Source organism: Sturnira hondurensis, unplaced genomic scaffold (assembly GCF_014824575.4).
Source record: "Sturnira hondurensis isolate 20B ecotype Veracruz unplaced genomic scaffold, ASM1482457v3 Scaffold0021143, whole genome shotgun sequence".
NCBI classification, from domain to species: domain Eukaryota; kingdom Metazoa; phylum Chordata; class Mammalia; order Chiroptera; family Phyllostomidae; genus Sturnira; species Sturnira hondurensis.
The window spans coordinates 640,478-665,703 of NW_028093774.1; the positions used below are offsets into that span (position 1 = coordinate 640,478).

Consider the following 25,226-nt stretch of genomic DNA (forward strand, 5'->3'; position numbering starts at 1 on the left):
AAAGCAGTTCTGACAGTGCTTAAGGGCAAGGAGTTCCAAGGTGCAGAGCGACTAGACCCAAAGTGCTACGTACCAGCTACTGCCACGGTGAAGTGAGCAGCACAAACGCACTACAACCAGCACGTGCAGTGCGTTAGTGTGAAAACCAGCACTCGACTCCTCACAGGCCTTCAAACACAAGTTCATTTTTGTATTTAGTTGCCTGTCCAAAACCTGTGTGTATAAATAAACATATGTGGGGGGAGGCATCTGGAAGTGAGAAGGGGGTAAGGTCAGAAAGGTCAGGGGGAAGCACACAGAGCCTCGATGAGGGGCCCTCTCTCATCAGACGTGACAACAGTCCCCTGGGTCAAAGCAGTGCCACCTGGCTGACACCTGTCCACTTCTCTTTCCCCACACAGCTGACCGAGGCCAGGCCAGCACAAGTAGGTACTTTTTCCAGTCACTTCAGACTTTGCTAAATTCAGTGCAAGCCTAATTCCTCAGGTTGTAAAGAGAAGCCCAGAGACCAGAGCTGTCTAGTACAGCAGCCTGTGCCTCACTGGAAGGATAAGGGCACAGCTGAGAAACAGGAAAATGTGCAGGGCGGACTATGACATTACAGCCACCCCCCACTTCTCTGATATACTGTAAATAAATAAATATTAAGAAAAGGAAATAAATCATCTGTGTTTCCATTCCTAAAAAAGCTGAAAGGTTGCGCTTAGTGGATGGGGTTAAGATGACGGGAGAAATCCAGAAATGTGGGTATCACAGCCATCTATCCCTGACCCCGTGCCAGGAGCACATCCACATGGGCTCGGAACCTGGGGTCCACACAAAGGCAGTGTGGAGCGCCAGGGGGACACTGCCACTCCGCCACTGTGCAGCCCGGCGAGCTGCTCCGCCCCTCCGAGCCGCCCCTCCCCCATCTGTGCACAAAGTGGGGAATGTGAGCACCGGCCCCTCGAGAGGGTTTGTGTCTGTGAAGGCACCTAGTTTAGTGCCCAGCACACAGTAAATGTTGGATAAATGGTAGCCGTGATGATATGCAAATTAGTCCGTGGCTCGCACTAAAATCCACGAATTCAACAGTCACTGAGCTCTTGCTGAGAGTGTCCTTCGAGGAGAGCCCTGAACCAGACCCGCTGAGGCAGCGAGTCTCCAACACTGGTGCCTCAGAGTCCCCTGGCTGGTGAAGCGCGCACACTCTGGGCCACCCGCACCCGGAGTTCTTGTCCGCTGGCCAGTAGCAGGCCCAGGCCCTGCCTCTCCACTAGTGCTGAGCAGACACTGTGGCAATGGCACTGGGCGAGGGCCACACACCGGACAAGCACTGCCGTGGGGAAGAGAGGGGGCCGGGCAGCTTTTGTACAGTGAGCAGCCAGCCTTTCCAGCTACGGTACAGGCAAGGGTGTGCGGCAACACTTGGGAGGCCACGTCAGGCAGACATATGAAACACTAGTGTGCAGGGGCCACGAGTGTCCTCTTGGCCACCTCATTCATCACAGAAATGAGGACAGAGATTTTGAAGAGGCCACTGGTATGGTCAGCTTGGGTCTGATGCTTTAGGAGTGTGAGCTGTGACAAATCTCGGGGAAGTTAGGCTCCCGGGGAAAACAGCACTGCGGCAGAAGCGGGACCCCAGGCAGGACCAGGCCGAGTGGCATGGAAACGGGGGAAAGAGCAGACGCAGGGAAAGACCAGCCATCTTGATTCTGATGCAGGTGGTCCTCAAACACCCTCCATCACTAGACAAGAGCTGACCTTCTGCAAGAGGACAACCCACCCAGGCTGCCTATGAGGCAGAAGAAACACAGCCACCTGAGAACCACGCCCATGAGGCCCTCCTCTCTACCAACTGGCCTTACCAGGCATTGGTCAAGGGAAGTGGCCTCAACCAAGAGTCACTCAAATGAGAGAGGATCATCTCTTCTTTCTTTAGTTTTCTATCATGTACTGAACATGCTTCTTAGGTGTAGTGCTGGATGTTAATTAGCTATCACTGCATCCGTTATTACTAACCTTATCAATCTTTGTTTACCAAATGAAAACTCTAGAAAATCTGTTTCAAAACAATGTTCACCAGTAGACTGCACTTCCTCCACTCTTTTTAGGTCAGCATTGCTAAGACAACCACCACTTACACTGAAAAACGTACTAGACACGGCCCACTGGTCTCTCCCACAGATTGTCCCCATACCAGACATAAGAGATCAGGAAGTCCCGATGGCCTGCTCCCCCCGCAAAAGGGGAGGGAGGTCTAAAACCCCATCTCACATCTTATACCAGAATAAATCTCTGCAATATCAGAGAGCAAATGCAAACAGAGAAACCTCAGGAGTGCAAGTAGAAACCATGATCGTGCTTAAAAAACAAAGTTAGGAGGGTTAAGCACAACCCAAAACCCACAGCCATGAGGAAAATTAATATATTTTTCTATAAAAAAACAAAATTTCTACCTAGAAAAATCACCACAAGCAAAACCAGAAGTCAACTGACAAACGAAACCAAACGTCTGCAGATTATAGATTAAGGACTAATTCACATAAAAGAGAATTCCTACAAGTTAATGGGGGGGGGGGGAGAAAGAACTGGCTGGTGTGGCTCAGTGGATTGAATGCAGGCCTGTGGACTAAAAGGTCTCCAGTTTGGTTCCCAGTCAGGGCACATGCCTCGGTTGCAGACCAGGTCCCCAGCTGAGGGTGTGCAAGAAGCAACCATACACTGATGTTTCTCTTCTTCTTTCTCTCCCTCCCTTCCCCTCTCTCTAAAAATAAACAAACCAAAATCCTAATAGAAATGGGTCCAGTGCATGGACAACTCACAGAATAGAAAATACAAATAGCTCATAAAGATAAAAAATGATGCTTAACTCACGGAACGAGAAACGCAAAACGGTGGTGGGTAGCATGTGTGAGCTGGCAAACCGGCAAAGAGGAAACTACAGGGCACTGTGCTGCAAGCACAGGTGGGTGCCAGAGGCAACCTACCTATGCCTACCAAAGCCACACACATGCTGGCGCCTCCCTCCCAGGAGCCAGTCCCTCACACCCACAGGTGCAGGGCAACAGGGGGCACGGGCATGGGCATGGGCTGCGGCAGGTCTGTGAGAGCGGAAGGCGGACCACAGATGCCCATCCACGGGGGACTGTGGGACTGTGCACCGGACGATGGGGCATCACGTACCACTAACAAAATGAAGGTCTTTGCACACTGACAAAGACTAACCTTCAAACATATTTTACGATACATGCAAAAAACAAGGTACAAAACAGCACAAATGTTAAAATGCGCATTTTGTTTTAATGGAGGGAGAACTACACCTGTGATTTTGCGAAACCACAGGCTGTGTCTGGAAAAATACACAAGAACTTAACACTGGTTACATCTGACGGGTGGGGTTGTGAGAAACAACCCTGTCTTGCCCTTTGAGTTTTGAACTGCGCAAATTTGTGGCCTACTTAAGAAATCAAACCCGCCTAGGAGACTCCATAACACCTATGTCCTAAATGGAGACCTCTTGCTCAGCCACTCCTTCCACTACCCACTGAGCCGCACTGCCTGAGCTCTACTCTGTGGGCCAGGCACAGGCTGGTGGCACCGGGTCTCAGCAGGGCAGACAGGGCCCTCTGGGCAGGGACTCAGCAGGGAGACCACCATCAAGGGGTCAGGGAGTGTCGGGGCAAGGTGACGATGATGGAGAAATGCCAGGCAGGCCAGGGAGACGAGGGGCTGCAGTGGCGGGCTGATGGTGATGCCTTTCGGCAGGGCTGCTGCCCTGCACCTGTGGGTCTGAGGGACCGGCTCCTGGGAGGGAGGCGCCAGCATGTATGTGGCTTTGGCAGGGCTGGCAAGGTTGCACGTGGGCAGAGCTGCGAAGAAGTGAGGGAGCAGCCCTGCGGTGACCCAGGGAAAGGGTTCCCGTCAGGAGGAAGGGCACACCCGTGGCCCAGGGGCTGCTCTCAGCAGACAGAATGGGGGCAGAAGGAGAGAGAGGGGAAGCAAGGCACACTGGGCTGTGGTGAGACAGAGGGCCCAGACCCTCATGGCAATACCCGAGCTCACTCCATGTGACGCAGAAAAGCATCAGAGAGGTGTAAGCTGTGCAGGAACACGACCTGACCTGTGTGGTTTAAGCGGTCACTGGCTGTGCCAGGACACAGTGAGCGACAAGGGCAGAGGCGGGGAGGCCCCATGGAGACCACTGCGATAGCCAGGTGAGTGGGCCACCTCCTGGGACTAGGATGTGGTGGCAGGAGGTGATCCAACTCTGGGTATATTTTAAGGCAGAGCCAATGGGCTTTACTGAGGAAGTGAATGTGGACTGAGAAACAAGGAACTCACAGGTGACTCCGAACTATTTAGCCCAAGCAGCTTTCTGCAGTGATCTAATAGGTTCATTGAAACAGACGAACAAAAAAATCACACCTACACGTCAGCTCAATTACTCTCAGACAGGTCATGACCACCTTCAACAAAAGCAATGCTTATTTAGAGACTTAATTAGGACGCTGCAGGAGATTTTCATGTTGAAAAAACCACATACTTGGGGTTATTCTCTGAACACTTAATGAGCATCTACATGGCACCAGGCACAATATCAGGCACTAGGAACCTACATTACTTTAAAATGTATAACCAAATGGCAAAAAAAAATTGGCAGCGAGGGAAAAAAGAGATTGGCAGGGAAAACACCAAAACATGAAAAGCTATGGGAGATAAGATTTTCCTGAAGTTTTTACCACAAATACACCTACTCTTAACTTTAAAGGGGGCGGGATGTCTCCATTACACCCCCACTGGTGAAGAGATATTCCTACATGCCAACCCTATTGGTGATGTAAATGGTTAGCAGACTTTCCTTCTAAGAAAACCTTTCAAACTGAGCAGATTTCTCAGCTCTCTTTCTTGCATCCCCGTTGCCAGTGCTAAGGTGAGACGTACGTGTGGGAAACATGTACAGAGAAGGGGGCAAGGGAGAGGGTACAAAGAAATGGGGTACACAAAACTGCTTCTATTCTTTAAGTGCATTATCTCAAGACAGAGATGAGAAAGATCAGAGGCGGATTATTTGAAATATTTAATCAATTACTAACTATACTCAAGACAACATGCATACAAACGGCCAAGTCACTTACACATCTGTCCAGTCATTCAAATATGCACAGCATGCCTCTAACACATTAAGGGGACTGGGCTAGACACAAGGAGTTCAGCAATGGGTCAGATAAGATCAGCCTCCCTGTGTTCACAGTCTAGTTCGAGGGCAGGGGAGGGAAGGGACATTAAATTTCAAATTCAGTTATTTTATTTTTTTTATAGATGCCTTCTCTGGCCCCCCTACAGGGGACCTGGCCCACAACCCAGGCATGTGCCCTGACTGGGGATTGAACCAGCGACCCTTTGGTTCAAAGGCCTATGCCCAATCCACTGAGCTACACCAGCCAGGGTGGGGGTTTCCAGGCTGGCACTCAATCCACTGAGCCACAACAGCCAGAGCTCAAATTCAGTTATTTTATTATTATCATGACATATACTAGAGGCTAACAGGAGTCATGGCCTAGACTAGGGATCAGGATAAGAGGCTTAGACAAAAATGATGTATGAGACTTCCACCAAGATGGAGGCGTAGGTGGAAACACTGTGCCTTCTCCCACAACCAAGTTTGAATACAACAAAGGTTTGGAGATCAAAGACACAGCCAAAGAACAGAAAATTGAACTATATAGAAGTCCAACAACAACGAACTGTTCTACTGGACGGGTAAGAGGGGCGGAGCCAGCATCGGAGCAGGGTTGGGGAGGAAAGATCCCCCAACCCCAGGCGCCCAGGCATCCAGGTAGCGTTGGGTGGACCCAGTGAGGGCTCGAGGAGGCGGGAGTGAGAAGGGAGATGGACCATGCAGCCCCCAGCAACAAACCCAGCAGCGGCTGACTGCCATCGCACATTCACGAGCAGTGGGACTAATCGCTTGGCCCATTCGGGCGCAGTGGGACGAAATGCGTGGCCCGCAGTGGCAGCGGGAGGAAGCAAAGGATGCCCACCATTGCCTACCTTTGGCCCCACCCCCACATACAGCATCACAACCCAGCAACTGGGTCGCTCGGCCCTGGTGAACACCTAGGGCTCTGCTCCTCATACACAACAGGCACAAACAGTCCAAAATATGGCTCAAGAAGAACTCAAAGCCCCAGAGCCGATAACTCTAAGTGACCAGGAAATAGCGAACCTCTCAGATGCACAATTCAAGACACTGGTAATCAGGATGTTCACAGAACTGGTTGATTTTAGCCACAAATTAGAGGAACATATGAAGGCTAAACTAATTGAAATGAAGGGAAATGCACAGGAAACCAATAGTGATGGAAAGGAAACAGGAACTCAAATCAAGGGGGTGGATCAGAAGGAAGAAAGAAATGCCCCAACAGGAAAAAGTGAAGTTACAAGAATTCAAAAAAATGAGGAGAGGATTAGGAACCTCCAGGACATCTTTAAACGTTCCAACATCTGAATTACAGGGGTACCAGAAGGGGAAAAGAAACAGCCATGAGTGGAAAACTTATTTGAACAAATAATACAGGAGAACTTCCCCAGTCTGGCAAAGGAAATAGACTTCCAGGAAATCCAGGACAGTCAGAGAGTCCCAAAGAAGTTGGACCCAAGGAGGAACACACCAAGGCACATCATCATTACATTAGCCAAGATTAAAATGAAGGAGAGAATCCCAGAAGCAGCAAGAGATAAGGGGACAGTCACCTACCAAGGAGTACCCATCAGACTGTCAGCGGATTTCCCAAAAGAGACCTTCCAGGCAAGAAGGGGCTGGAAGGAAGTATTCCAAGTCATGAAATCCAAAGACCTACATCCAAGACTGCTCTATCCAGCAAAGTGTTCATTTAGAATGGAAGGACAGATAAAGTGCTTCTCAGATAAGGTCAAATTCAAGGAGTTCATCATCACCAAGCCCTTATTATATGAAATGTTAAAGGGACTTATCTAAGAAAAAAGATAAAAAGTATGAACAGTGAAAGGACAGCAAACTCACAGTTATTAACAACCACACCTAAAACAAAAGCAAACCAAGAGAACAGCTAGATCAGGAGTGGAACCATAGAAATGAAGAACACATGGAGGGTTAGCAACAGGGGAGTGGGAGGAGGAAAAGGGGGGAGAAGGTACAGAAAATAGCATAGATGGTAGGTAGAAAATAGATAGGGGGAGGGCAAGAATAGTGGGGGAAATATAGAATCTAAAGAACTTGACCTGGCTGGTGTAGCTCAGTGGATTGAGCGCGGGCCTGTGAACCAGATGATCGTGGTTCGATTCCCAGTCAGGGCACATGCCTGGGTTTCAGGCCGTTTCCCTGCAGGCCAACTCCCAGCAGGGGACGCTCGAAAGGCAACCATACATTGATGTTTCTCTCCCTCTCCTTCCCCTCTAAAGATAAATAAATAAATAAAATATTTAAAAAAAAAAAAGAACTTGAGACACATGGTCATAAACTAAAGGGGGGAAGGTGGGGGGGGGTGTGCAGAGTGGAGGGGAATGAAGGGGGGAATAGAACAACTGTAATGGTATAATCAATAAAATACTTAAAAAGAAAAAAGAAAAAAAATGATGTATGAGCCAAGACTTGAAGGAGCAGAAATGAACCGGGTGAAGGGGGGGACAGCACATGAGAGTCCACAGCAAGAAGGGTGAGGCTTGTCAGAAGGATGAGAAGGAAGCCGGTGAGCGAGAAAGATACAGCAGAGGTAAGAGGGGCCATAAGGTGAGCAAGGGCCAACTCCTGTGGGACTAGTTGGCCGTGTTAATAACAGTTAAATGCTAAATGCAACAAGAACCATGGAAAGATATCAAGCCTGGGAATGACCACCAGATTCACACTTTTAAAAATGACTCTGGCTACTAGACAGAATAAATGAGAAGGCAGCAAAAGCGAAGCTGGAGACCAGGCAAAGGGCTGCACGGGATCCAGGTAGAATGGGCGAGGGCAGTGAAAACGGAAGCAGACGCACATCCAAGACAGATTCTGGAGAGGAAGGCAACAGGAATTCCTCATGGAGTGCAAGTGGGAGAATGGGGAAGCACAGGAATAACAATGAAGACGTTTAAGAGGACCTGAAAGACACATGGAAAATAAACTGCATAATTACACTGAAAATAAGGGATAGAGAGACATTCCATGCAAATACTAACAAAAATAAACTGATTTTCCAATCTTCAAAATACAATTTTGGGGAAAAACAGAGATAATAAAAAATATACCAACAGAAACAACAATCTACAAAGAAGAAGGATTCAGCCCTGGCCAGGTAACTCAGCTGGTTTGAGTGTCGTCCTGACACACCAAGGTTGCAGGTTCAATCCCCCATCAGGTCACATACAAGTATCAACCAATGAGTACATAAATAAGGGGAACAACAAATCAATATTTCTCTCTCTCCCACTCTATCCCTCTCTCCCTTCCTATTTCGCTGAAGTCAATGAATAAAAAACTTCAATTAAAAAAAAGATCCTGGCCTGTGTGGCTCAGTTGGTTGGATCATCATCATCCTATAACCAAAGGGTGGCAGGTTCGATTCCCAGTCAAGGAACATACCTAGGTCATGGGTTCTACCCCCGGTCCTAGCGCATGCAACCCCTAGTACGGGCATGTACAGGAGGCAACTAATCGATGTTTCTCTCTCTCCCTTAGTCTCTCCCTCCCTCTTTCTCAAAAAGCAATGAAATAAAAAGTCCTCAGGTGAGGATAAAAAATAATAATAAAATTAAATTAAACTTTAAAAAAGATTAACAATGTTGAATTTAATATAAAGCTAAAAGTGACCAAAAAATGGGTATGTTCAGAATCAGTGAGATTTCCACCCACCTATCCGGAATTGATAAATAAAGCAGCCATAAAAACCACAAAGCAATGGACAATGTGAAGGGCATTAAAAACTGGGTGAAACACACACAAGCCCTGGTTGGTGTGGCTCAGCTGGTTGGAGCATCGATCCATACCCCAAAAGGTTGTGGGTTCGACTGCCAGTCAGGGCACATGCCTAGGCTGCAGGTTTCATCCCGTTAGGCGCATACTGGAGGCAACGGATTAGTCAGTGTTTCTCTCTCTCTTTCCCCCTTCCCCTTCAGACAAATCCTCATCTGGGGATTTTTTTTAAAAATACACAGAACATTTTAACTAGATCATAAAGAGAAAGTCTCATATTTTAAATAACTGATTTAAAAAAAACACTCTGTGACCATATAATGCAAATCAGTTTTTCAAGAACAAAATTAGCCCTGGCTGGTGTGGCTCTGTGGACTGCATGCCAGCCTGCGAACCAAAGGGTTGCTGGTTCAATTCCTAGTCAGGGCACGTGCCTAGGTTGCAGGCCAGGTCCCTGGTGGGAGGGGTGCATGAGAGGGAACCACACATTGATGTTTCTCTCCCTCCCTCCCCCTCTCTAAAAAATAAATGAATGAATGAATGAATGAATGAAACACCATGAATAGAAACTAAAAAAAATGCCCGCTTAGGAGAGAAAAAAATACCTGCTTAGAAACTGAAGGGAATACAGATGGAAATAAAATATTTAGATCCTGATGACAAGGACATGTATCTAAATAACACATGGAGGGTACTAATCTAATACCTAGAGGGACTTCTACAGCCTTGAGCATATCATTCGTATGAAAAGCTGAAAACCTGTTTTCCATTCAGAAAGCTAGAAAAAGAACAAAGTTAACCTAAAGAAATAATAATAAAGATAACACAGGTACTAACAACCAGAAAAAAACAACCACCAACAGTTGACTCTTTGAACTAGGTCCTGGCTGGGTTGCTCGGCTGCTTAGAACTTTGTCCTGCTGCACCAAGGGTGTGGGTTGGATCCCCAGTCAGGGCTCATATAAGAATCAACCAATGAATACATCAATAAGGGGAACAATAAATCAATGTTTCCCCCTCCCTTCCTCTCTCCCTTCAAATCAATTTTAAAATATTTTAATCGACAAACTCTTGCAAGTCTATTCAAGAAAAAGTTAAGTATGAATGAGAAACTGAGGCTCAAGCTGGCGTAAGCCCAGCAGTGGAGGGCAGCAGGAACCTGAGTGTCCCAGTGGCTTGGGAGCAGGTCCCAACCTGCCAAGGAACAACTGCCATAGTTCCAACTCAGTGATGCCCAGGACCCATGACCCTAGACAGATGGTCCAGAAAGCAAATGGCAACAGAAGCAGAAGGAACTGGCCAAAGTCACTACCTGGAAGGAAGTAGCAGAGCTCTGCTGGAGCACATGTAGCTTCACTTTTGATTGCCCCGGTAATGGATTCCTGCTGTAACACCCACTGGATTAACTTGCTGCTGGAACAGCTTTTCCTTGACGGGGAGAAATGGCATCAGTGATTTTAGGCACAGAGGACACAGACACAGAGAGTCTGACAATGGGAGCAGGAAAGGGAGCAGCGCTGTTGTGAGGAAATCCAGTGAAGACTAGGTGGAGGAGGAGAACGGGCAAAGGGGGAACTCGTGAACGGCCAGAGAGATGTGGGCCAGAAAGGCAGAAAGTCGAGATTAAAGTGTCACAACAAGGAGTGTTTCAATAAAGAGAAGATGATCGGTGGTGCTAGATGCTGCTGAGAGGTCAAATAAGTGTGGGTCTCGTGGCGGCCAGAGGTAGACTAGAGGAGGTCACAGACGGAAGCCATGGTGCTGATGGGTAGTGGGTGGGTATGAATCCATGCAAGAGGAGAGCAGAGCCCCAGTGGAAAGGAAGGCTGGGAGGCAGGTACCACAGCCGTCAACGAGCAGAGGCAGCCAGGAAGTCCACGTACAGTCATGAGGAAGAAAGGGAAGGGGGGCACGGGTCTAAGGGCAAAGGCTCCAAAGGACACCAGGGGAGGGGCACATGGGCCTGCACCTGGTCTGGGGCTGCACTGTGCAGTCTAGCAGCGCGACTCTGCGGAGCTTTTCCAGCTCAACCTGCGCCCCACGACCTGAGTTCTCCGAGAAGTGCAAACTGCCACAATGGGGAACATCCTGAGCGTAACACCCACCATTCTTTAACTAGCTGAGCTGGAACTGCCCTCAGTTTTGCTAAGTATGTGTACACTTCTTCCAAAATACAGAGGGACAAAGAGCAATGCAAGGAGTCGTGCAATTCCTGTAATTAAGAGGAAAGAAGAAGTGACACTTTTTTCCAGGATACCAGGATAAGGACAACGTAGCTTCTGAACAAAGCCAGCTCCAGGTGAGGTGATCAAGACCTTAGACAGAGCCTCCTCCTGGGAGAGCCCAAAACTCTGCCCAGTACAAGATCTGAGGCTGAGATGAATTGCTAAGAGCCTCTCAACTGGTGCAAATGGCACCACCAAGATTGTCCCTGTGAGCTCTTGGTAACGAACACTGACTGTCTGCAGCCTACAACAGGGATCTGAAAGATGAACTCACTTGGGCAAGCCCTTTAAGGAGGACTATAATCTCACCCAATTCATTCTTGTAAAATGAGACACAACATACCCACTATGCACAAGAACCACGAGGGACATGGATGGGTAAGATGGTTTCTACCCTCTAGATTCACAGGGTAATGGGGTGACAGAGTCAAACTACAAATTCCGTAACTTTGGGGAGGACGTTCATAGTGGTCAAACAGCAAGAGCAAAGAGGTCTCCAAACCGTGCAGGACCACCATGCAGCCCAGACAATGCTCCACGTGCCAGTAATGCCCTGTATTCCACTCACTGACTCATCTCACCATGAGCTCTTTCTGAGCAAAGAGCTGTGTCTATTATGTCTGAGTTCCTGGTACCTAACCCAGTGTTAGGCCCTCTGGGCGGTGTGCATCTCTCAGCTGCCCACCAAGTATCTATCTGTAAATCTCTTCTCCTGCCCAGTATCTACCCACTGCTCCAGAGTGGGCTCCAGAGCAATCAGGGTGCTGGGTAATCTAATCCCCTTGATAAAGGTGTGGGTTGGCCAGGACTCGGTCGGCTACTGCAGAACGTTTCCTTGGCCACAGGAATAGGTGGGGAATCCAATCTGGGGCAATGAATCAAAGAAGGTTTGCTGGGGGCTACTGTGTAACAGTCTTCCTTATTCTTCCGAGAAAGTAACAAGAAGAGCTTTTCACTCTTATCCTGGATACTGGCTCCATTCTGGTCCGTGTCTACCACCATAATGCCACCTAAGCCAGGATGACTGACACACAGTGGAAAACAAAACCAAGTAAATCTCAGCAAAACAGGGCTGGCACCCCCACCAAACCATACCTGAAGCCCACATTACCTCTGGAACTTTCAATGACATAAGCCAACGCATCCCCTTTAAAATTTAAACTAGTTTGAGATGGATTGGTTTCCTGTTACTTGCAAAGCAAAACACCCCTAACATAATATATATTCAAGATATGCTAAAACATAAAAAGCACTCATAAATCACTGTCCACCAGCTCCTTTTACAGCACATTCTAATGTTCATCTCTTGCTTCCAAAAATTATTAAACCTAATCTCAAATATTAAAATGTAAATCTTTTCCCTGTTATTTAAACCTTAGAGAATGTCAACTGGTTAACACCTAAATGGTAAAGCTGTGGCTCAAAATTATCCATAAGTTTATAAAAGAAAATTTTAATTTATGAATTTAACCACAAAAAAAAATAAGAAAATTCTTCATGGCAAAATCACATACAACTCTGACTGGTGTGGCTCAGTGGGTTGGTCGTTATCCCATGAACTGAAAGGTTTCCAATTTGATTCCCGCTCGGGGCACATGCCTGGGATGCAGGCCAGGTCCCTCCCTGGTTGGAGCTGTGTGTGCAAGAGGCAACCCATCGATGTTTCTCTCTCACATCAGTATTTCCCTCTCTTTCTCCTCCCTTGCCCTCTCTCTGAAAATAAATAAATAAAATCTTTTAAAAAAAACCATACACACAAACCACCTTCCTCAAGCAAAGCCACGACAGAGGACAAACTGGGGAAAAAACATCCGTAATTCATATCACAAAAGGTTAATTTCCCTAATGCATAAAAAGTTCTGCCCTGGCTGCTGTGGCTCAGTGGATTGAGCGCAGGCCTGTGAACCACACGATCGCGGTTCGGTTCCCAGTCGGGGCACGTGCCTGGGTTGCGGGCCGGTTCCCAGCGGGGAGACTCACCAGAGAAAACCATACATTGATGTTTCTCTCCTTCTCTCCTTCTCTTCCTCTCTAAAGATAAGTAAATAAAATCTTTTTTTAAAAAGTTCCTTTTTTAAAAATCAGGATGTCCAACAATCCAACAATCCAACAGAAAAATGGACAAGGGATATAAAACAGTTCACAAACAAAGAAACACATTTCACTTTTAGTATGCAGAAAGACGATCAACCTCTTTCATTACCAGGGAAAACAAGCAAAAATCACACTGATTTCTCACCTAATAGATCAAATGCACACGTCCGATGGCACGCTGCTGGTGAGGCTGTGGTGAGACAGGTGCTCTGTCAGAGTGCAAACCACACACCCCTCCCCAGTGGAGTGCGGTTTGATAACACCCACCAAAACACACAGGACCCAGCAGCGCCTCCTCTGGAAATGAGCCCCATGGGTACGCTGCCTCTCTGCAAAACAGTTACGCTCATGTGAAGTTCTTTACTGAAGTACCATTTGTATAAAAAAATTAACAATCAAGAATCACCTACTGAAATTAAGTATGACACATCCACAGGATGGAATACAAAGCAATGAAGAAGCTCTCCACTCACTAATATGAAAAGATTTCCAAAATACTCGTGCATCATTAAGCAGAAAAAAACCAAAATGCAAAATACCATACACAGCATACTTCCTGGATTCCTTCAAATTCCTGCTCAAATATCATCTCATTCTTATAACAATAAAAGGATGAAGGTGGGGAGCACTGAGGGGGGGCAGGGCTGGGAATATAAGACAGAAAACTGTACTTGAACAAGAATTAAATAAAAAAAACAATAAAAGGATGAGTCGAAATAGATAAAACGATTACAGGGAACAGACAGAAATGGAAGTTAGATCTTGCTGACAGTTTTCTAGTTTGAGGCTAGAACCACGTAAATGTGTTCTGTAATTAAATACAATATTTACTGAGGTATGACTGATACACCAAGAGCTGCGCATATTAACCATGTACCCCAATCAAGGTAACAGACATACGCAACACCTCTGGACGTGTTCCTCATGTCCCTTTGTTTTTGTTTGGCGTGGTAAGAACACTTAGCCTGAGATGTGCACAGCACCGTTCGTCAGCTCGAGCACTACGCTGCAAGCACAGCAGACCTCTGGAAGTGACTCAGCCAGATAAATGAAATGTACACAAAACTAAGTTTAAAAACAGTCCCTTCTCTTCCAAAACTGGATTACGGCAATGGTTGTACAACTTGGTAGATTCCCTGAGAACCACAGAATTGCACACTTAAAAGAGATGGCAGGAAGGTACGATCGTTTGACTGGAATAAACACGAAGGGGCAGTGAAAAACTAGAGCGTGCTAACAAAGAGCAAGGCCTCTCCAACTCTGGCCAGCACAGGGATCGCTCAGGGAAGCTCTAAGAGCGCAGTTTCTGACTCTCGACTCGTGAAGCCTGGAGTGGTGCTGCACTCTGTGCTTCCAACGCACTCCCAGGCGGCGGCGCTGAAGGTGCCAGTCCGCGGACCACATTTTCAGCATCTGGACCACCTGAGAAGCTCAGCTCTAAGAAGCAGCTTAGAAATGGGACAGTAGCCTGGAGCAGAGGACCCATAGGGAATGGGTTCCCCATAGGGAACCCTTTCTGGTCCCCCCTCTTTTGTAAGACAAAGGAAATAGCGTTTACTGTAGGACTAGATTTACCCAGGTTAGAACAGAGGAGTGCAAGGGGTCGGGGTTCCAATGACCAATCACGGCATGCAAGACAGACGTGTGCTAGGAGAGTGACAGTCCGGCAGAAGCGAAGGTTACTGAGAAGTGATGAGGGTCCTGTGAGGGTGGTGGCGGTACAATTGCCTGGCTTGGGTCCTGAAAGAGGATAATGCACTAGGAACCCGAAAGGAGGCAGACACGCTACTGCAGTATAGCATTGCAGAAGATCCAAAAGGAAGAAAATCCATCAGAAAATTCCAATCGCACTAAGAGTTCTGGCAGCTGCGACGCAGCCCACCTGTAAGCGACTGCTACTGGGGACAGCAGCCCTGGCCCACGGCCTCGCACAAGTCTTAGCCCTCCCAGTGCAGCTCGCCGCCTGCAGAAGGAGCCATCGAAGGCCTTGTCCTTAAGTCTTGGGCTTCTCCATCTCAGGTTTAGAACCCTCTATGCCAGGATTTTTGATGGGTGTTATGCAAGAATGTTTAGAACATGCAATAGATGATTATTTAGTCAGAGACACTGACCTCTTTAACCTTAGGCTGTCAAATGTAAAAATGACAGCAGTCAACACAATAGTTGTCCAGTGTGAATGAATCAATATCATACCTATTTTTTGTCAGACTGGCAAAAAATAGAATATATTTTTTGGTGTGCCACAGCATTGTAGTAATTAGCTTACGTGTGCCGGGAGACGAAGAAGATCAAGACTTGCGGCTCTACCCTTTTAGGCCACCCACCCGTCTCAATTCAGTTCAAACATCACCTTGTTAAAGTCTAAGTTCCCACTGCAACTGACAAATGTTACTTTGTAATGACCCACTATCTAGACCCAATGGAACACTGTGAGTCTTGTGGAGCAGAATGGGCAAAAAGGCATGAGCAGGAAGAGAAAGAACACAGGCACATGGCATGGCCAACTTAAGAGTTCCAGATCATCGGATGCTGAGTGAGAAAACCACCACAGGGGCCACAGGGGCCTCTTCACAGAGGATGGGAAACCAGTGACCCTTCTTCCATGCACTCACACATTCCTTAGTAAACAAAGAACGCTGCCCTGGCTGGTGTGGCTCAGTGGATGGAGCCCCGGCCTGCCAACTAAAGGGTCACCAGTTGATTCCCAGCCAGGACACACACTGGGTTGTGGGCGAGGTCCCTGGTGGGGAGACCCACTATAGGCAACTTAGCATGGATGTTTCTCTCCCTCTTTTCCTTCCCCTCTGTCTAAAAATAAATAAATAGATAAATAAATAAATAAATAATATTTTAGAGAAACATCCATGCGTGGTTGCCTCTCACATGCCCCCCACCAGATACCCAGCCCGCAACCCAGGCGTATGCCCTGACTGGGAATTTAACTGGTGACCCCTTGGTTTGCAGGGCAGCACTCAATCCACTGAGCCACACCAGCCAGGGCTAAATAAATAAATTATTTAAAAATAAAAATTTTAAAAAGGAAGCCAAGACTTATCCAATCAGGGTGTTCACACTTCCTGGACCAGGTCTCCTTCTCACATTAACGTTTTTAAACATAAAAGATCAATCATATTAAAATTCAGCTACACTGCATTAAATAAATTTAGGACTTAAAAAGGTTTATTCCACATAAAGAATAACAAGCTCCAGTAGCAGCCCCATGAATGACTGCAATTTCAAAGCAGTGATGAGTGTAGATGCTATCTGCTATAACTGCAAAAACCGCCCTGTGATGTGCAAACATCTGTGGTTTTCACTGGTAAGAAAGTCACAATCGGTTACTACTGTGATTGGTTGCCTGTATTCACAATTGGAGGACACGTTAAAATTCAATTAGAGGTTGTAAAATAAAGACGTGAGACACTTCTTCCCATCTAGACTGACATCCTCCCAAATTCTGTTCAGATTAAGAAGTCCTGATAAGTGAGTATTGTCGAAAATAGCAGATGCCATCTGCACATCTCACCACTGGGCTGCATGCACTGCAGGCCTGCGACCGAGTCTGACCTGTCTTTAGTGCTACAAGTCCGACACACGTGAGCTGAATAAGCCATCTATTATCCCACCAGACTATGAGCTCCTTGATAGCAGAACTCCTGTCTCAACAACAACACAGAGCAGGCGGTCAGTCGACCTGATGGAATGGACGAGTGTGCGACTGCCTTGTCTCCTAGGCGAGGTGATGACTCTCTCAAGGGCAGGCATCGTGTCTCACACTCTGACTTCCTGGTCTAGTGCACTGCTTCTCACAAAGCCACTGCAAAGCCACTGGATGTCTACTAAACGGAACACTAAGACAGGACAGGGCCTCTGACACGCAGATCACGGTGGGCAAGGAGAACTATGCTAAGGGAAGCAGAGCACAATAGGGAGCGGCTTGCGAGCCAGCTCCAGGCCACAGGGTAGCCTATGGTGTGGTTACTTGAGGATACGTTAAATTATTCCTATTCTTACTTCTAAAATATAAAAGCCTTGTTAAATTCATTCCTCATGAACGATTGCTGCTTCTTTCTCATAAAATCTATAGTTTCCATTCATTTTCTGACTGCTACAAAACAAGATAAAGTGTAGCACAGACTGATTTTGCATGCTTTTAGTACAATCTACCCAACTTTTTAAAGATCTGTATTACAAAATACAAATGACAATGCAAAACATTACTCAAGTCGCAACTGAGAAGCTATGAAGTTGAAAAAATGCTAAACAGTCAGAGCAACTGCCAACTAAAGTTCAATCAGAAGTCAAGATAAAGCATTTATGAAATTAGAAACATAAGGCTACAAGTTTTAAAATTTACAAATATGTGAGCTGTACACAACACTTCAGGGCAAGTCATCTATTTGAAATCCAGCCCAATATTCTTCTCCTACGAGGTGGAGAAATACTTCACCTTCACTCCTTAATTCTACTCGATACCTGCATTGTTTATGGCACACGCAGAGCACATGCCTCCTACTTTCACAACCAGCCGCGCACACACGCAGGCGCCTTATGGACCTGCAACGGCTTAATCCATCCTCGGGTTTCCCACAGCAGTACCTTGTACCTAACAACAGACACCTGATGAATGAGGGTTTTTTTTTTTTTAAAGCAAGACATTCCTTCTACTTAATTACTGAAAACATGCCCTGGCTGGTGTGGCTCAGTGGACTGAGCGCCAGCCTGCGAAGCAGGGGGTCACTGGTTCCACTCCCGTCAGGGCACACGCCTGGGTTGTGGGCTGGGTCCCAGTAGGGGGTGTGAGAGGCAACCACACACTGATGTTTCTCTCCCTCTTTTTCTCCCTCCCTTCGCCTCTAAAAATGAGTAAATAAAATATTTAGGAAAAAAGAAAACAGATACCAAGTGTTTAGACTCTTAGAGGATAAGGTAACTTGTCACTAACATTCTCAGATAATTTAAAAATGTCCTAAAAATTAAAAGTGACAATTAAAGTTATTTCTATTTTTGATGTCTACTCCTAAATAACCAAACAGGGACACACTTCACATTTCTGCACAAACTAACATCATTAAATATAAATAAAACTGTTCTCTAAGACATCAAATACCAGACTACAAAAGTCTTCACATTTATTTTTAAAACAAGGCATTTGTTTTCGGATTTGGCCACACTAGTCAGTGACAAAATGTACTGTGCTCTGACCCTGCTCAAGCCCTCCCTCCACCAGAGCATAACCGACACCCACAGTAGGTCACTAGATGGGCTCGTCGATGATGAATATAGGTGACAGGTTCCTGAGGGTGGGGACTCTGTCTACACCCAGCATCTAGAACAGTAACTTGTATGTGGGAGGCGTGCCCCACAAATATTTGCTTATTAAAGAATGACATTCGTGACTATCTCATGGATTTTACCGACATATTCTGGGAGTTTCTTGCCATTGCTGATCTCCACCCATGGAGACTTTCAAAATCTCATCACCACCCTCTGCTCCCAGGTCAAGAGAACCAAGGTATCACATGAGTTTCTCAAGCCTGCTGTAAATGCAGAATTAAGATGCTTTCCCTCAGTATATGAGATTCTACAGATGAATAATTAAATTTTTATTGATACTTCAAAACTCAATAAGCAGCCCTTAATGGAAAAAAAGTATAGGTTTCCACTCAATTTCACACTTATCATACTAAAGTACAAAATTTCTCCAAGTGAATTTGATATATACAGTTTTGATATATACAGAGGCTTAGAAAAGCCTCTCTCAAAACTATAAATGAAGAGCTGAGAGAAAATTACAAACGGGGAGAAAGGTGCAAAGAACACGGCCTGCTCTGGAGCGGTGCAGTATCCGAAGCCAGCCTGTGGGACAGTGGAGGCGAGGAGCCTTCAGAAGCCACCTGGTGCACCCTCTTGCACAAAGCAGGAATTCTTCAGTCACCACCAGGTAGTCCTGCAGCCCTCGTCAAACAGACTATTTTTAATACAGAAGGATCATCACCTCTCTCCCAAGTCAAACCACTACCTTTTTGGGTAACTCTAGCTCGAAAAACATTTTTGCTGTTATTAATGGGCTCTTCTGGCCCCAACTTCATCTCAGTACGGGGAGTACAAAGCTTTTCCCAGCATAAAGACCACCCTGACTCACGACATGTTCAACGTGCTCTCACAACACTCCACACTTCCCAATTCCCACTCAAGTAGACAGTGAATACAAGACATGAAGACATCTTCCCAATAGAAAAATGAATTATTTTCATTTAAAAATTACTGAGCCCTGGCTGAGCCCTGGCTCAGTGGTTTGACTGCCGGCCTGTGAACCAAAGGGTTGACAGTTCAATTCCCAGTCACAGCACACACCTGAGTTGCAGGCCAGTTGGGGGCATGTGAGAAGCTACCAGTCCACATTTCTCTCTTGCATCAATATTTCTCTCCCTCTCTTTCTCCCTTCTTTCCTCTGTCTAAAAATAAATAAATAAACAGTTCAAAAATTATTGAATCGTACAACGTTAAGAGTTGAAAAGGCCTTGCAAGCCATCTAATTCTGTGTCCCACCTATTGTAGCAACTGTTCCAACAGCACCTCTGGGCAGCACATTTGTGGCCTGAAATCTAGAGGAGAGGTGGGAAGTAAGACTCTCTGACTTGAATGTCAAGTAATTCTGAGTACGTATAGCTTTAAAAAGGTGTTTGCTACTACAAAGATCTGGTAGGTAACGCAGTTTGACAGAAGATGAAAAGTAATCTGAGTGATCTGGTCCTTCTCCGTTATTTCACTGTCACTTGCTACACAATTTCCCAGTTATAAGAAAGTTAAATTTATAACCTATCAACAGTAATTTTCAATGTCTTTTAACAGATATGAGCTACTAAACACATGTGTTACTTTTGGACCCAAAACTGAATAGGTTTTTCAGCTTCTAAAGATCTTTTCAAAGTAGGATCTAAATGGACATGAATGTTTTATTGTCATTTACTCAAGAAGTAAACAGTAGGGACCTACTCTGTGCTGGACACTCTGCTGGGCACTAGGAAGACAAAGAAGGCAGAAAAGACACAGTCTCCTCCAAGGGGGCTGTGTTTATGGGAGAGACAATCAGATCATCACCCGAAGGAGAATCAGAGACGTTAACAAGTACTAGAAAGGCAAAGCCCAGGATGCTCTGAGAACAGGTAACAGGGAAAACATCCGACCAACCCGACCCAGCCTAGGAATGTGCAGCCTGTGGACAGGACGGAAGTAATGTTCAGGCTGAGACTGAGATGGCAGCCATGCACACTTACATAAAACACATCTCCATAAAATGAAAAGGTTGGTCCAACAAGCCCAGCTACCTTTGGCATCTTTACCCTAAAACAACCTCTTTTTAAAGAGAAAAGCAAAGTATGCTACAAAGAGGCCTTAAAGGTAGTAGTTGAAAGTTGTTTGGGAGAGACACAGGGTTCTCCTGGTTTGTGGGTACCCCACATCACCTTACCTACTATAATCATTACCATAGTAGTTACTCAAATCTTTGTGAAAACGATTCGTGTCAGTATTAAATCAGTGTTCAGCCCTGGCTGCTGTGGCTCAGTGGATTGAGTGACAGCCTGAAAACCAAAGGGTCGCTGGTTCGATTCCCTGTCTAGGGCACAGGCCTGGGCTGCAGGCCAGGCCCCTGGGAAGGGGCTTATGAGAGGCAATTACGCATGGATGTTTCCCTCCCTCCCCATCTCTAAAAATAAATAGATAATTTTTTTTAAAAAAATCAGCGTTCGCCCTGGCTGGTGTAGCTCAGTGGATTGAGCATAGGCCTGCGAACCAGAGGATCGCAGTTCGGTTCCCAGTCAGGGCACATGCCTGGGTTGCAGGCCGGTTCCCTGCAGGCCAACTCCCAGAAGGGGATGCACGAAAGGCAACCATACATTGATGTTTCTCTCCCTCTCTCCTTCCCCTCTAAAGATAAAAAATAAATAAAAATTAAAAAATAAATAAATAAATAAAATAAAAATTTAAAAATCAGTGTTCATATTATCTTCAGTTAAGCAACATAAATTCATAAAAACTACATCTCCTCCCATGAGAAACCCCATTGTGAACTTCAGCTGTGAAAACATGCTGTCTCCTCCTCACAGGACGGCTATCAAGACTCAGTGAGGCACCATGTGGCAAAACACCGGGGCAAGCTCTGTTGGAGTAAATGGCATCTGTGTGATGAAAAAGTCTGCTCAGTCTCTTCCCACTAAGACAGTTCTTTAGATTCATTTCTGGTCCTCAATTCCCTCACCATGTGAAAACCCGGGGGTACAGGTCAGCATGCACTCAGCCTTGCTGTTTTCTGAGGGGTGAGACTGCGTGAACTCTGAGTCCCACCGAGCTCTAGAACCTGACCTGCACATGTTTTTATTTCATTTTTTGTCTGCACATCTTTTTAAAGGACTGAGATTATGCTTCTTGGTTCCTTGCCACTCCGTTCCACATGATTTCATACCTCCTTTCAGGAACTTTTTAAAGAGACCTTTTAAAAACATCCTCATCAGAGGATATGTTTTTCTTGATTTTTAGCGAGAAAAACATAAACCATGTGCCTCCCACACATGGCCCAACTGGGACCGAACCTGCAAATCAAGGCGTGTGCCCCGACCAGGAATTAAACCCACAACCTTTGGGGTACAGGACAACACTCCAACCAAATGAACCATCCGGCCAGGGCTTAAGAGACCTGTGTTCACTTATTTCACACATAGATTTAAGTTGAATGTATTCATGCAAATTTGAATTTCTAAATGATCTGAAAAATTGTTGTAAAACTTTTATGCTCCAAAGAAAAAAAATGGAAAAAAGTCAAAATGACCAACTTTTAAGCCCCAAAAGTAAAGTTGAGTTTCTAATGAAGGAACACTACCCGCTCTACTTTAAAATTAGAAAATAGCATCACACGAGCATCATTTACACTCAGAAACAGTAAGTGCAAATTCATTCATGGGAAAAAAAATTTAAAGAATTCATACAACTTGCCCTGGCTGGCATAGCTCAGTGGATTGAGCGAGGGCCTGCGAACCAGATGATCGCAGTTCGATTCCCAGTCAGGGCACATGCCTGGGTTGCAGGTCAGTACCTGGCAGGGGCCAGTTCCCAGCAGGGAATGCAGGAGAAGCAACCACACATTGATGTTTCTCTTCCTCTCTCCTTTCCTTCCCCTCTAAAGATAAATAAATAAAATCTTTTTTTTTAAAAAAAGAAGAATTCATACAACTTATTACTATTATTTTAAGATTTTACTTACTTATTTATTTTCTTTAGAGGGGAAGGAAAGGAGAGAGGGAGAGAAATACCAATGTCTGGTTGCCTCTCGTGGGTCCCCCTGCTGGGAACTGGCCTGCAACCCAGGCATGTGCCCTGACTGGGAATCGAACCGCGATCATCTGGTTCGCAGGCCCTCGCTCAATCCACTGAGCTACACCAGCCAGGGTGGGAAATTTTTTTAATTATAATACCTAGATGAGAGTTGAAATGTCTACCATTTAATACAAATATATGACAAAATATTACTATGTCAAAATGAAATTTTATGAAAAAATTAAAGTGCTTAAATAAATTACAGAAGTAAAGGCTGATTTATGTGCTTAAGGTTGTCTTGTTTAAAATAATTTTCTAGTGTAGTTTTGAAACGCTTTCTCAGTTTCACCCTGTCCTGAATAGCATCCCACTAAAAGAAAACACTACGTTGGAGGCAAGAGACCTGCTTTTATGATGCAAACCAGAGCTATCAGATCCTAATGAGGTTCCCCTCTAGAATGCCTCAGAAACAATACACTTTCAAAGGAAGCTTTTTAAAAAGGTAACACCCACACTAACAAAAGCTAATAAGTTTTATTTTTATGCACTTGTTTATTTTACATGTAGATTTTAATAACTTAAAACTCTAAAACTATTTCCAGAAAAAAAGCTGGTCCATTCAGTCCTAGCATCAACTTCAGGACAGCAGCTTCCTGTTTGACAGCTACCCTCACGGCCTATTTTAACTGTATTTTATACCCACTGAGTGTTTCAAGGCTTCAAAGTTCATTACAGTACTCATATTATAAATTACTATGTTTGAACTGTATTGTTTTCTTTTTAAAGATTAGGTGCAGATAGAAGTTAAATAACCCATCCAAGGTCACCTGACAAGTCCGTGACAAAGTTGGGACTAGGGCTAAAACTTCTGCGCCTAGACTACCAATGACTTCACACTCTTCCAGTTCCGAAAGAGAAAAAAAAGTCAAGCGAGTTACTGTCGGTAACTTAGAACAGCACACCTCAGACACAGTGGTACACTTACAAGCACCAACCCCAAAGATTCCCCTTGAACACAGGAGACGACCTGCCACAGTTAGGTACCACTGTCACTCCCGACCGTTCTGGATATGTTAAACCTTGGAGAATGCTCACGCTTCCATGCCTGCCCTTTATGTGCACACTAGCCAAGCAGGTAAGAATCTTTCCCACCCTTTCCCACGCCTCAGTGCTGCAGGCGCGTCCACTCCCTCACTTGCCCGGGAGTCGAGTCAAAGCCCACAGATCTCAAAGAGAACCAAGTCATGTTGCTAATGAAAGAAGAGCTCTAATAAACGCTTCTTTCAAAGACATATGTTTAAAAGATGATTACGTGCTTCGCAGAACCACCGTGAAGTCGTCTGTCTCGACCGGTTCCCTGCACGGGGCGTGGAAGGCCCGCCCGCCGCGTCCGGGGCCAGGGGCCAGGGCGCGCTCCCACGGAACCCTCAGGACCAGCCTCGTGTCCGGAGCGCGTCCCTTCGACCTCACGCTGCAGGAAACTAGCCATCCCGGACTCGGGGACGAGAGGGAGGCACCCCGGCGGAGACAGTGACAGCAGCCGCCTTCGGCGTTTTCGCCAAGAGCGAGTGTTAACGCCAATAGAAGCGGCTCCCGCGAAGTGTCAGAGCGGAGACCTGGGAAGCGGCTGGGGTGCGGGGCAGGTCCTTTCCGACCGAGTCTCACGCCCCCCGGCCGCCCGTTCTGTAACCCAGAGCGAGACTCCCGACCCTCCCGGGAGGCGAGGCCGCCTCAGCGACCAGATCGGCCACCCTACCTCTTCCGGGGACTCGCAGGCCCGCTCCCTGGCCGTGTCAGAGCCCGACGGACCCGCCAGACAGGGACGCGGACCGCCCGGGCGCCTCCGGGACGGAACCCGGCTCCCCACGGCCCCCCGCACCGCCCCCACCCCGTTCTCCGGAATCCCCCTTCCTCAGCAGCGCCCCAGTGGAGTTACCGGCCCACTCCAAAGTAAGCGCGACGGCCGCCCCAATCGGTCAAACCAGGTCCCCGCTGTCACCGCCCTACTCCCGACCTCTGCCCACGCCGCCGGCGGCCCCGGGGACACCCGGGTCGGTACCTTGCGGACCCCCTTGTAGATATAGAAGTAGAGCTCCCGGCCCACATTGAAGCAGAGGCGGTCGCCGTTGCCAGACTGGTCGTTGAGGTTTACGAAGGAGACGCGGACAGGGTTGGATCCCTGCGAGTTGAAGGGCACCCGGTTGGGCCGGCTGTACTCCGAGTGCGGCAGCAGCTTGTACAGACCTTCCCGGGTGGTGAATTGGGTCTTAATCTCGTTCATCTCCTTCCCTCCTCCCTCCGTCGCCATCTTGGAAAGCAGCGTTCATCCTGCCCTGAGTGCCCGGATCACGCCCACCGCGCAGGCGCCGTCCCGGGCTGGCGCTCTCCCCCCGCCTCTTCGTCGTGGCCCCTCCTACCCGCGAGCCCGCCCGGCAGAGGCTGGCTGAGGGGAAGGGGCGGGCTTGTTTACGGCCCGACTGCGCAGGCGTGCTCACCTGGCGCTCCACGCGACTGGGCGTCCGCAGGCTCCTCCCCTGGGCGCGGCCTGAGTCTGTGCCCAAGCTCTTGCAGGTAAGGCCGGCTCCGCCCCGGGGCGGAGTAGTCTTGCGCTTGCCTCTGCCTCTGCGGCCGGACTAGAGTAGCGTCAGGGAAGGCGACACAGGGCTGCATTCGGGATT

The 25,226-nt window shown here is 47.0% G+C and overlaps 1 protein-coding gene across 9 annotated transcripts in view; it reads right to left on the reverse strand.

Annotated features, from left to right (window-relative positions):
- WDR20 (WD repeat domain 20) overlaps positions 1-24,980 on the reverse strand; it is a 55,105-nt gene extending 30,125 nt beyond the window's left edge. For 2 of the 9 annotated variants that reach the window (XM_037031780.1, XM_037031779.1), the window contains exon 1: positions 24,608-24,908. In XM_037031780.1, coding sequence (XP_036887675.1) covers positions 24,608-24,856 — 249 coding nt within the window. In that variant the 5' untranslated portion in view covers positions 24,857-24,908. Of the gene's footprint in view, positions 1-24,607 lie in introns of all 9 variants that reach the window. The other 7 variants (XM_037031786.1, XM_037031787.1, XM_037031778.1 and 4 more) reach the window with 6 other exon arrangements.
- Between the last annotated feature and the right edge of the window lie 246 nt (positions 24,981-25,226).